This window comes from Echinops telfairi, unplaced genomic scaffold (genome assembly GCF_000313985.2).
Source record: "Echinops telfairi isolate 266 unplaced genomic scaffold, ASM31398v2 ScPeMD7_7420;HRSCAF=8458, whole genome shotgun sequence".
Lineage (NCBI taxonomy): Eukaryota > Metazoa > Chordata > Mammalia > Afrosoricida > Tenrecidae > Echinops > Echinops telfairi.
The window spans coordinates 44,577,623-44,589,912 of NW_022111320.1; the positions used below are offsets into that span (position 1 = coordinate 44,577,623).

The 12,290-nt window shown below is 39.6% G+C and overlaps 1 protein-coding gene across 1 annotated transcript in view; it reads right to left on the minus strand.

Annotated features, from left to right (window-relative positions):
* The window catches only part of CAPN7 (calpain 7), a 45,789-nt gene extending 35,528 nt beyond the window's left edge, over positions 1–10,261 (minus strand). Inside the window, exons 1-4 of the mRNA XM_045297694.1 lie at positions 10,159–10,261; positions 5,207–5,364; positions 3,777–3,844; positions 1,855–2,055 (exon numbers count right to left, since the gene is read on the minus strand). Coding sequence (XP_045153629.1) covers positions 1,855–2,055; positions 3,777–3,844; positions 5,207–5,364; positions 10,159–10,237 — 506 coding nt within the window. The 5' untranslated portion in view covers positions 10,238–10,261. The remainder of the gene's footprint in view (positions 1–1,854; positions 2,056–3,776; positions 3,845–5,206; positions 5,365–10,158) is intronic.
* Between the last annotated feature and the right edge of the window lie 2,029 nt (positions 10,262–12,290).

The following is a 12,290-nucleotide window of genomic DNA, read 5'->3' on the forward strand; positions in this document are numbered from 1 at the left end:
GCTTTACACAATTGATGTGTGTATGGATTGCGATAACAGTTGTATGAGCCCCTAATAAAATGTTTAAAAATAAATAAATAAAAATAAAAATGTTGATAGTTTCTGATTATGAAAATATCACAATGGGAACAGAAGTGTTACAGATATCAACTGCGGCCTCCTGACGAACTACAGAAATGAGGTTCGCAGCAGCCTTGCCTAGTTTCTTCTTGCTCTGGGTACATGTGCACTGATATAAGTTAACTTTTTCTTTAGAAAGTCCTTGCCGAACTTCACAAGTTTGGCCTTCACGTAATACTGCTCAATGAGCTTGTGATTGAATATGGGGACTAACTAATACAAAGGACCTTCAAAAAGCTAGCAGGAAAATTCCAGTATTTTGTATAGCCAGTGATGGACACAATGATTCTTAGGACTGCATTTCTTCTCATTTTGAAAGGAGGATGAGAACTCTTCTCTAGTACCAAGGACAGCTGCATTTTAAAGGTAGAAACAATATAGCTGCTTTTTGTAGTGTGTAAGTTCAGATGTGTGTAACCAAAAAACCCAACCCATCGTTGTTAAGTTACTGTGCCTCACAGAGATCCCATATGACAGAGTGGAACAGCCCCTAGGGTTCCCAGGCTGTCAATCTTTATAGAAGTCGATGGCCTCCTTGTTCTCCCACAGAGTGGCTAGTGGGCTCAAATCTCCACCCCTGGCTTGGCAGTCAGGTGCTCGATCCACCGCACCACCAGAACTTCTTTATATGGATGCTGAGTAGGTAAAAAATTAGTTTGTTATTAATTTATTGTCTCTCAGCTCCAAAACGATCCCCGTTTTATCCTACTTTGTGCTGTGCTGTATCAAATACAATTTTTCTAAGCTCAAAGATCAGAAGGGATAGAATCAACATCCTCCAGGTGGAAATGCTCTCAGGTGACTGCTACATAAGGAGCTCTTGCAGTTCAATTTCAGGAAGATTAAAGACGAGTACCTGTGCTCCAGGCACAGCAATAAGCAGCTGAACCCCCTCCACAAAGGCTGACTGGCTCCAGAGATTAATCCCACCTACACAAGGGTTTCCCCCTCATTGTGTTTTGCATTTTAATATCCCCAAGGCTGCTCCTAGACACACTGAGTTGACTGCCTAGACCAGGGGGTGACAAGATTTTTTCCTCTAAAGGGCTAGACAGTACATAGGTTAACCTCTGTGATAAGGTCTCTGTCACATGTTCTTTGAACAAGAGCACAAAACCCCCAAACACAAAATTGTTGTCATCACGTAGACTCCCACTCACAGTGACCGTGCATCCCAGAGGAAGGGTGCTGCACAGGTGTTCACTGCTGGCATTTCAGAAGCAGATCACCAGGTCTTTCTTCCAGGGCACCTCTGGATGGACTTGAACCTTCAGCTTATGGCTGGCAGCCAAGTGCATTTGTTATTGGCACCACGCAGGCACTCCCTAGTTCAAGGTGGTCCATTTGCTGAGCTAGACCAACCCTTGGTGCCTAGACTGCTTTACCAAAGGAATCACTTTTACCGTTAGGCCTCTGGTTACTAAGTCTCACAGATTACAGGTGGTCTGTGCATAGCTTAATTTTCCCTTAAGCCTTTCCGTGAGATTTTGCAGAATGATCAGCTTCTCAGGAAAACACCATAACGAACAGAAATGTTAATGGTAAAACATATTAGAATTAACAACCTTGAAATCTTTTAGGCTGTGAAAATGACAACATAATTTGCAATTATAAATTAATACCTATAATACCCTATAACTAAGATCTAAATAACAGTCAATGGACCATAAGAATAAAACTTAGCTGTATTTATAACAAAATTCCTCACTATAATGATAATCACAAGTGACCTACCTGAGCACTTCTATTTCTTCTGCTGTGTATCTCTGTCCTTGAGCATCACACGACTGTGTAGTTACAAACTGCTGAGGTTTCTCGAGGAAGGGATTTGGTCCGAGTGGAAAATGGGCTCTCACTGGACCTGGCTTTGGTTTCGTATTTGCCGACTTGATTTTGTTAAGTGGCTTTGTCAAAGGCTCACTCAAGGCTTCTGCTCTGTAATTGAAAGACGCACAGAAAAGGATGTATGTGGTGTTTTCCCTCACATCTCGGCTTTCCAGAAAACAAAATTCTCCTGAAGAGCCAGTGAAGCATTCCTAATGCAAATGAATATATGAAATTCTGACAGATGAGTCAAGCTACCCTTAAGAAACTGTTGCAAACAATATTCCATTAACCACATCGCAAACTTACTGTACGTTAGGCATTATGACACTGGTCAAGGGATGCAAGAGTGTATAAAACATTCCCTACTCTCAAGTGCTCAGTTGTGGGAGACAAGTAATTGCATCCACAGTGACAGATGGGAGTGTAACATGAGAGTAAACAGTACAAGAACTCAATGAATGGAGTAGGATTTTTCTGAATGGGTGTGTCAGCGGAGGAGTAGGCATGCAGTCTAAGAAGAGTAACAGCATGCACAGGTGTCATTTCAAACCATGGGTGCAATCACTAAAAGTGAAACGGAGATGAAGTGAGACAAGAGGAAGGAGAGGGAGGCTCACTGAAGGCTCCCACAACACGCACGGTGACTTTGCTTGACTGAAGAACAAACTAAAAAGCAGAAGCACTTAACCTGAGTCCACATATGAGCTTCGAGACTCTAGTAAACACTGACATTACATATAGAAGAAAAGCTTTATGTACATCTGTTTCCTAGAAAAAGGACTGTAATTTTCAACAGTTCCTCCAAAGGGCCGATAACGGATGAGACTATTTCTCAGAACTTTCTCAGGGAAAATTCAAGACAGGTTACCTAGAGTCATACTACAAGTCATCTATGATTCTGACTCATGAGAGAAGGAGACATGGAGAAGACCACTATGGGCCAAGTGCCCACATCTTCCTGAACTGAGGGAAACAAACTGAAGGTGAGCAGATGATGAGGATAAAAGGGAAGGATTATTGTTTTATTTCAAAAATTAAAAAGGCTTGGGGTGAGAGAGACAGTTACCTAATCAAAGCCTCAAAAAGAGTCATTTTTATTAATCCATGCTATAAAAACATATTTCAACCTTCTCTTTTCCTCAGAACATTCCCTCACATCCCAAATTACGTACCATGTCAGGCATTTGCTAGGAGTGTGGCTACAGGATTAAACTAAGGCGAAATTCACTGTCTTCACAGCTTACTTACATTTGGGGGAATGGAGGTTAAGAAAGGGGACAGACATTACAACTAACACACAAATTAGCAAATTTCATATACCTTAGAAAGTGGTAAGCATGATGGGAAAGATTACAGCAGGTGGGATGAAAGTGCTGGGCGCAGGGTGAACTGTACACAGAATGTTTAGGACAGGCATCACTTAAATGTAGATATTGAGCAGAGATTTGAAGGAGGTACACACACGCCCTATGTGCAGTATGTGTAAAGCGTATGTGTAAGGCTGAAAGCAGACTCACTTTCCAATTTCTTTTATCAGCTTGAAAAATCACTGGAAGGTCTACTCTTTGGAAGTCTAATACTATATGACAGAAGGGAAATATGTTTTTAGAACACCGCAACCATGATTTTTACGTGTCTCAAAAAAGAAGTGAAATAGTTCTTGACTAATTGGCTACGTATTGAGATTAAAGCAGGGCACTTCAGAGGTAAATTCACGCAGAGGAAGATTTCATGTCTACTATGACCTTTACCACAAATGCAGACTGCTTCAGAGAACAGCACACACCAGCTATGCGAAGAATGATCCAAACTCATCACCCCAAACTCACCTATCCAGTGCCTGTCGAGCCAACTGTTTCAGCTTATTTTGAAGGGTTTTATCAGCAGTTTCATAAGACTTAGGAAAAAGAAATAGACATTTTTAAAGTTACTGTTTACTGTTTGTATTCCTCAGCAAGTTTTTCAATGTACCTTACACTTCCTGAAATTATGAAGTAAAAATTAAGCTTTATGTTCATCTTTAAAAGTGTCAGTAAAAAAAAAGCTGGATGCTCAGACACCCAACCAGAGCCCTCAGAGAGAAGTAACTCAGCATACAGACTTTGTATTGCACATTAGTAGAGCCCTATAAATCAAGACCACACTTTCTGTGTGGCTTACAATGACCTTTACCCAAAGAATTTTCTCTTTGTCTTTGATTTCTCAGAGAGAACCTCTAAAATCTTGAGAGTTCTCAGTGATTCTATGATGAGGGCTTCAGGCCTCATTTGCCTAACAGCTTATGCTAATAAGGTTACTCAGGCGGGCACTGCTCATAGCACAAAGATTCACCTCGGCTATCAATTTTTGGGTATGGGGAGCTTGATTTAGTCATGTGTGACTATGTAAAAAGGTCAAACTAAAGGTTGGAAACTGGCTGGCTGTTTCAGGGGCTTCCTGGCTGGTGACAGATATGGATGCAGATGAGAGAAAAGAGGTGCAGAAGCTGTATGTTGAGGGCTTGCCTAGACCTCCCTCTGTGCATCATTTGCATTTTTTCACTATCATGAAACTGTAATAAAATAATAGCACTCTCCACAAGTTTAGAAAACTTCTGGCAAATCATCAAAACAGAGTGAGAGGCAGAAGGTCAGAAGTGAGAAGGGCCGGGGGACACCCAAGCTTACAGATGTACATCTTGACATGTGTAACAGAAAATCCCCAAATTTAAAGGTTACAGGTTTGAAGAGAAGATGTGTGGGGACCCCCAAGATTCTATTTTGTAGTTGAGGTCTTGGACTGACTCAGCAGTCCGTGGGACTGTGTCTTTCTAATATATGAGCTATGACCTAGCTCTGATGGTTAGGGTCAAAAGAAAAAGTACTCTCTTATGCAGTTAGCACTAAAACTGAACTGAATTGCACTGGTTTCTTGATTTCAGGAGGTAGTAGAAGTGGGACAGGAACCGATTCCTTTTGCTTTTCAGACATTAAATAAAAAATACTACTTCTTGTAGCTAGTTAATTTTAGCCATTAGGGTATACAAATGTTAAAACAAAATACTACTGTAAAAAAAACTCCTTACTAACTCAATGTGAAATTTTTATCAAAATGTTAAAATCCCCGATTAACGGTCTACTTTCCAATGCTGAATGAGAGTAACCTAGCTACATTTATAGTAATTCTTTCCTTCAGTGAGTTGCTAGCTAAAATCCAATGCTAAGGGGAAAAAAACGTCTTTAGTGTAATTCCACACAATTTAATTTCTAGCTATACCTACGGTTTTTAGACAAAGGTCCACAGCTTCAGTGTACAATTCTATAGCATCTTCAACATTCTCTTTTTCATCTTCATCAAAAGCTTGTGTAACGAGGAAATGGGCTCGCTCTAGATCCAACTGATGTTTTGATTTCAAAGGGTCTGTATTCTTCGACTGAACTACGAGAAGAACGAAAGTATATATAAAAATGTAAACGTGCCCTGTGAACAATAAGCCATTTTAATACATTTCAGACATGCTTTACCCAAATCCTACACCTTTCAACTAAAAACCATGAAAGTAAAAACAGAACCTTACAACTAACTTTCCTGTTCTCATTTTAATCTTAATTTTTAAGACTATCTATGATTGTTTAACTCATACACAATAGACCTTAAATACTGAGAATACCAAGAAATGCATTATTTCCTCAATTTTTTTCCTCCTGCATTTCTCTACCAGTATCCTTTATTTACAAAAAACATGAGTTCTCTTCACATACATCTTCAAAAGCAAAAAAGTATGCAAAAACATGGGAAATGCCAAATCTACAAGAACTCCATTATGTTTTAAGATGATTTTCTAAAAATTCCCTTTAGTACAGAATGCCTGGCACGAGGCTTAGTCAAAAATTATTGCTACGAGTGGTCCAGTCTACCATGCATGGGTTCATTCCAAATAAAACGTGTTTAAACATGTGTCTGATTAATGGATGGCCGCAAACAAGTTCTCTCAGCCAGTAATGCCACCAGTCCTGCAATCAAAACAACAGCTGCCAAGGGGACATGCGGGGCTAGTTCAAGGCAGAACGGTCAGAGTTCAGCAGGTTTTAATGAGTGCTTTTGCGGGGAGGGTAATCTAGACTGATTTTCTCCAATGACAAAGGACTATCACAGGGACTTGTTAGGAAGAAATTGTAAGTGAAGATGGCATTGGTGAAAAGGCCAGGCAAATTGAATAATTTTTCTGCCATCCTGACAATGTACCCGCTTATTCTTCACAGGTAGCAAGCGCTGTTCTGTGAGAATTTCATAGAGACACCATATCACCCTCACTCAACACCCCTGATCTTGTCCTTCAGACTTTTTAGTTTTCCCAAAGTCAAACAACACTGAAAACGAACACGCCGGGGTTCATGGGGATGCCAGAACTGCCATTGGGATGGGTGTAAATGGAAGAGTGAAGAATTCTTTAGGGAAGGATTAGAGTGGTGGAAACATGCCTTTGGAAGTGTATTCACGTAGGTGGAAGATTATGTCAAGAAACAAAAGCTTCACATTTTGATATTTTTTGTTTACTAAAGATTTCAATGATTGTATAGCAACATAGTTTGACCTATCCTTCTATAATATCCTGGGTCCTGATGATACAGCTATTGTTTTATTTCCCATTCACCTGTGTTCAGAATAAGCATTACATATTTCTACTTGTTGAAATGTGTTTATGTTTGCTTCTAAAATAGAAGTTATTATCTGTTAAAGATATTTAAAGTTCTCTTACAAATTAACAACAAAAATACAAATAACCCAATTTAGACATGGACAGAAGAGCTGAACAGACATTTTTCCAAATATACAGAAGTGGCCGGTGAGTACTGAAAAGATGTTCAGTATCATTAGCCAACATGAAAATACATACAAAAACCACGAGGTATCACAGGAATCCCTGGTGGTGCAAGCAGCTAGACTACTACAGCACTTGACTGTGAAGCTCAGAGCCACCAGCCCTCTTTGGCAGGCCTCGAAAGGCAGCCCTGGTGATCTGCATCCAAAGGACCAGAGCTTTGAACATTCTAGGGAGCAATTCTCTGCACACACAGGACGTCATGACATGGAACTGACTCAAAGGCAATTAATAACTGCAAGATGGCTAAAATTAAAGAAGTCAGAGAACCGTGTAAGTACTGGTGAGGGTGTGAAGAAACTAGGAACCTCATTACTTTCTGGTTGAATTAAAAAATGGTACAGGTATTTCAGAAAGTAGCTTGGCCGTTCCTCAAAAATGTTGAACACTGAGTTTTATACACACACATATATAATACACACATACACACATACACACACACACACACACACACAGAGAGTTATCATATAGCCTACCAGTTCCATTCCTAGACATATATGCAAGAGAACTAAAACTAGGTCCACACAAAAACGTGTGCAGAAACAATCACAGCCACATTATAGCAAAATTGTGGAAACAACCCCTATGTCCAACTACTGATTAATGGATAAACAAAACGTGGTATAGATCCATACAATGGGATATTATTTGGCCATAAAAAGAATAAAGTACTGATACTTGCTACAATATAACCTAGAAAGCATGCTAAATGAAAGAAAACATAAAAAAGAACGTTATTCCATTTAAACAGAATATGCAGAACAAGTTAAATCCATAGTAAGAAAGTACATTAGTGGCTGAATGTGGGTGAAGCTGAGGATGGTGTGAAGGTGCAGTACTGGGGAATGATGGCAATAAATACAGAATTTGGTGATATTTTCAGAACTCTAAAATATTAAAAATCACTGAACTATATACTTTGGAAGGGCTAGTAAATTTCATGGTGCATGAATTCCTTATCAATAAAGTTGTAATTTTAAAAAATTTATTAGTTGTTGTGAGAGGTGGCCTGGTGGCAGTGGGTTACACGATGGGCTGCTAACCACAAAGTGAACAGTTTGAAACTGTCCGCACTCTGTGGGACAAAGACGTGGCTTTCTATTCCTGTACAGAGTCACAGTCTCGGAAACCGATGGGGCACTTCTGCCCTGTCCCGTAGGGTCGCTATGAGTTGGAATCCGCTCAATGGTAGTAGAGGATTATTGTGGAGAGCTGCCCTATGTATTGCAGAATGTTTAGCGACAGCCCTGGCTTTTACCCAACTGGAGGTTAGCAGCATCCCCACAGCTGTGGAAACCAAAAAAATTTCCAGACATTGCTAACAGTCCCTTGGGACCCCAAGCCACTCCTGTTGAGAACAACTGACACAGCCTGATGTTTCATAAGCTACAATGGCAGGGTAGGGACCCAACTCAGATCTGCTCATCCCAAGTCTTGAGCTCTTTATAATACAAAGGTGATTTTCAAACTGTTACCGTACCCCACCCAGAAGTAAATTCATCACTATTATCTTATGTTGTTTAAAAGTAAACTCATCTCTTGACTGTCAGGAAACTTTATCGGCTGTAAAAACTGGGGTTCTGAACAAGATTTTATTTAAAAAGGACTCTTCTGCTTCAGTTAAGAACAAATGAGTAAATGGCAAAACAAGTAAGGGACTCAGTGTAGTGGTTAAGTGTTCGGTTGTTAACTGAAAGGTGAGGGTTGAAAGCACTGAGGCTCCATGAGACAAACGAGGCTTCCATAAAGATCTGCAGTCTTGGAAACCGTAAAGAGCACTTCTACTCTGTCCTACAGAGTCACTACGAGTCAGAACAGACTCAAGGACAGTGGGTGTGATTCCATTAGTAGGATCCCTGGCACGGTGATTAAGCACTTGGCTGTTGACCCAAAGGTCAGTGCACAGTCAGCAGCCACTTCCAAGGAGAAAGATGAAGCTGTCTGCTGTCATAAAGATTACAGTAGTCTTAGAAACTCTATGGGGCAATTCTACTCTGTCCTATAGGCTGCCATGAGTCAGAATCGACTCAGCAGAAATGGTTTCTTTAATGAGGATGCTTTACAAATTCTTATGTTTGTTTCACTGGCATTGAGTTTCAGCATTTAGTCTAGTATGTTTCAGAAAGAGATTTCTATGATAGTTCAATGTCTATAATTTTTATCTCTCCATACTTAAAGGCCTCCTGAAGGCAAGGGCTGTTGCTCATTGTTCTATCACTCAGTACTACCATCTAACCCAAACATGCACTCAATGAACAGTCGTTGAAATGAAGAGAATTTGTATAGAAAAAACAGGGATATCATGGAAGTAAGCATAAAAGATTACTTTATACTTCAAAGATCATTTTCTCTGTAAACACGGCTTATAAAATAAGGTTTCCTGACTATCATTGGAAAATTTAAGAACTTCATTTGCTTGACCAGGAAAACAAAGTTTCTTTGAATTAAATGAGGGTTAGTTAGATACATTGGTAGTCCACATTTCAGGACTTTTAATTTCTGGGCACTGTTTTAAAGTGAACTATTTGTTAAAGAGATGAACATAACAAGAAGCCCAGTGATCAAGTCTACCTTATTCTAACTATGTGCTTACACCGGTTCCCATTATTCCGACATTGGTGGGAAGCAGCACAAAGTCTACCAAGGCAAAGCTACATAAAGTAGAAATTCCTCTAAGCTTCTTGTAACTATTAAACAACAATAGAGGGGGGAAAAAAGGCCAAAAAGAGCTCTTGGAGCGATGTTGACGGTGTTAAACAAAATGTCAACAGGTGATAATTTTCCTTTTTACGTGTGTGAACAGATCTTGACATGACATGAACCACTTATTCAAGCTAACAACTGTTAAACCTGTATATTTCTATCAGAGTACTTGCCATGCTGTTTACTAAAATAAACACAAGTTGTTCCAGGTCTCTGCTTACATGTTGCTTAAAGTTCAGCTAAGGTCTTGGTGTAGAACAGATTAAGGCTAAAGAAACTTTTAACAATGAGATGGAAGAATCACTTTTTTTTTTTAAAGGGCACTGACAATATATGCAAAAAGCAGGCTTTAATGGGGTCCCAATCCTGTCGCTCCTACTGAGTGATTGTTTAACTGTGGACCACCATTTCTGGGCCCAGGGGAAATATAGCAACTGGACTATATTATTTGTAAGCGTGCTCTTTACTGATTACTCATTTCCATATATTCTATTATCCCAATCACAAGTCTGTTAAGGATGTGCTTATCAAAGGGGAGGAGCAGTGAAGAGTGAGGACCAAGACCTGCAGGTAAAGAAGAAGAGCAAGGACACAGGGTAAGAGAGGAAGAAGAGCCAAAGTGACAAGTTCGGTGTTCCTTTACAAACCTGCTGAATGTAGAGCTTGAACTCTTTCCAGATACTCATTTATTTTTTCCTGAATACGTTCTAGGCTAGAGCCTGCCATTTCAGCATAAATTAAGGCTTGTGCAGCTTCCTAAGAAAAAAAAGAAAGAAAGAATTAAAAAGACATAAAGGAAACCAGTATTAAAATTTGAACTTACTTTACTACTTTCTAATTCATTATTGGTTTTCATAAATAATAAAATAATGTCTAAATAATATTTAACATATTAGTAAAATGTTTCAGTCATATAATCCCCTAATACTTTTTATCTAGTTCTTAATACTGTCAATTTCTCATACTGTTGAAACTTTACGAATTCAAGTATGAGAGACTACAAACATTTCCTTAGAATTGTGGTTTATATGCTTTTTGTTTTCCTTTATTCTTAGGCAATACATCAGAGTTAGATATCCCAAAGATAACATGCGCTTTAAAGGCATTAAAAATATTAACAACAACCAATGACCACCACCAGTAAAATCAAGCTAAATATTGGGAAAAGATTATAAGAAGTTATAAAGGTTAAATATCCCGGAGTGGAAATATTTCTGTCCTACAAGGAGTAAAGACTGTTGACGAGAGATGCATTTTAAAGCAGATTTTTCGGAGTAGCGGCATCTTTTCTGCAGTAACCTGAGCGTGGACTTTTGGTGAGGCTCATGCCTAACTCTCTGAATCCAAAGAAGCCATGTACTAAATACAGCTTTAAGAATCCAGTTATTTGAGCAGGCGTCATTCTTTCATTGAACCTTCATATATCCAGTAAAAGGCAATGGCTCAAATAGAAATAAAGGCTGCAGGTTCAAAAGATATGAGGGGGCTCCAAAAGGTTAAAGGGAAATGGAACTAAAGGATAATGGAATTTTTCCATGATCTTTTTGAAGTCTCCTTGCATTTCTTCAGAATCTATGATTCATATGATTCCTGGGAAGGAAAGCATACTTAACTTTAAAGGTGAATGTTAAAATTTATTTAATGCATTGTCATTATCTAAATACATTATGACAAGCTGAAGGATGGACACACACACGATTCAGACTCAAGGTGGCCCCTGGTGTTAGAGAGAAATGTCCTCCATAGGGTGTTCCCGGCTGTAGTTTTTATAGAAATATATCACTACAGTCTTTCTTCCACAGGGATGCAAGGTGGGTTTGCACTGCCAACCTTTAGGTTAGCAGTTGAGTGCAAATTACTTGTGCCATCCAGGAACTTCCGGGTATGTTGAGGATTGAATCCACCCAAAAGTGCCTCAGAAGAAAAGTCCCTAGTTCTGAAAAACCAGTCACTGAAGACCCCGGGAGTAAATTCTGCTCTGACACATATGAGTCAGACACAGCCCAATGCAACTGGTTTACAGATTAGGGCCAAACCCAAACACCGACACTCACTGCCACTGCATGGATTCCAACCCACAGGGGCTCTCCCTACGGAACAAACAGCTGGTCCTGGGGGTTCCGACATTGAAACTCTTTATGGGAATTGAAAGCCTTGTCCTTCTTGAGGGGAACAGCTGGTGGGTTCAAACTGCTGACCTTGTGGTTAGTAGGCCAACATGTCACCCACCACACATTAGGGCAGAAAACACCAAATGTTTATATAGAGTTGCTCAAAGACCCATTTTTCTTACCTCCTGAAGATGAATACATCTTCAGGACACGCAGGAGGCGAAGCACAGTCCCGCCTGCTGCTTTAAAACAGTTACTGTCCAGTGGCACCACTTTAAACTCTGACCTTAGGATTTGTCAAAGCTATTTCACAAATCTAAACCACACCTCATTTTATTTCAAAATCGCTCATGAAAGTATTTTTGAAAGTCCAAAGGGAGGATTCTGAAATACATTGTTTCAAATATAAAGTATGTGATAAAGAGAAGACATTAATCTGAAAAAAGCAGATTACATGTTACTGGCAGTATATTCATTTATGGGGGGAAATTTTAAAACTGTACATTATGATCAAAGGCTGACTTTTTTCCCCCTAAAAACAAAAAATGTTGTGACATTAGCATGAGGGTACAGTTACTCCCTGCAAAGGAGTAGGGGGCCTGGCTGGAGCTGGGGGGCTGGGTTAGCAAATCCTTAGGGCTGAAGCTAGGAGTGTGGAATTGGAACAT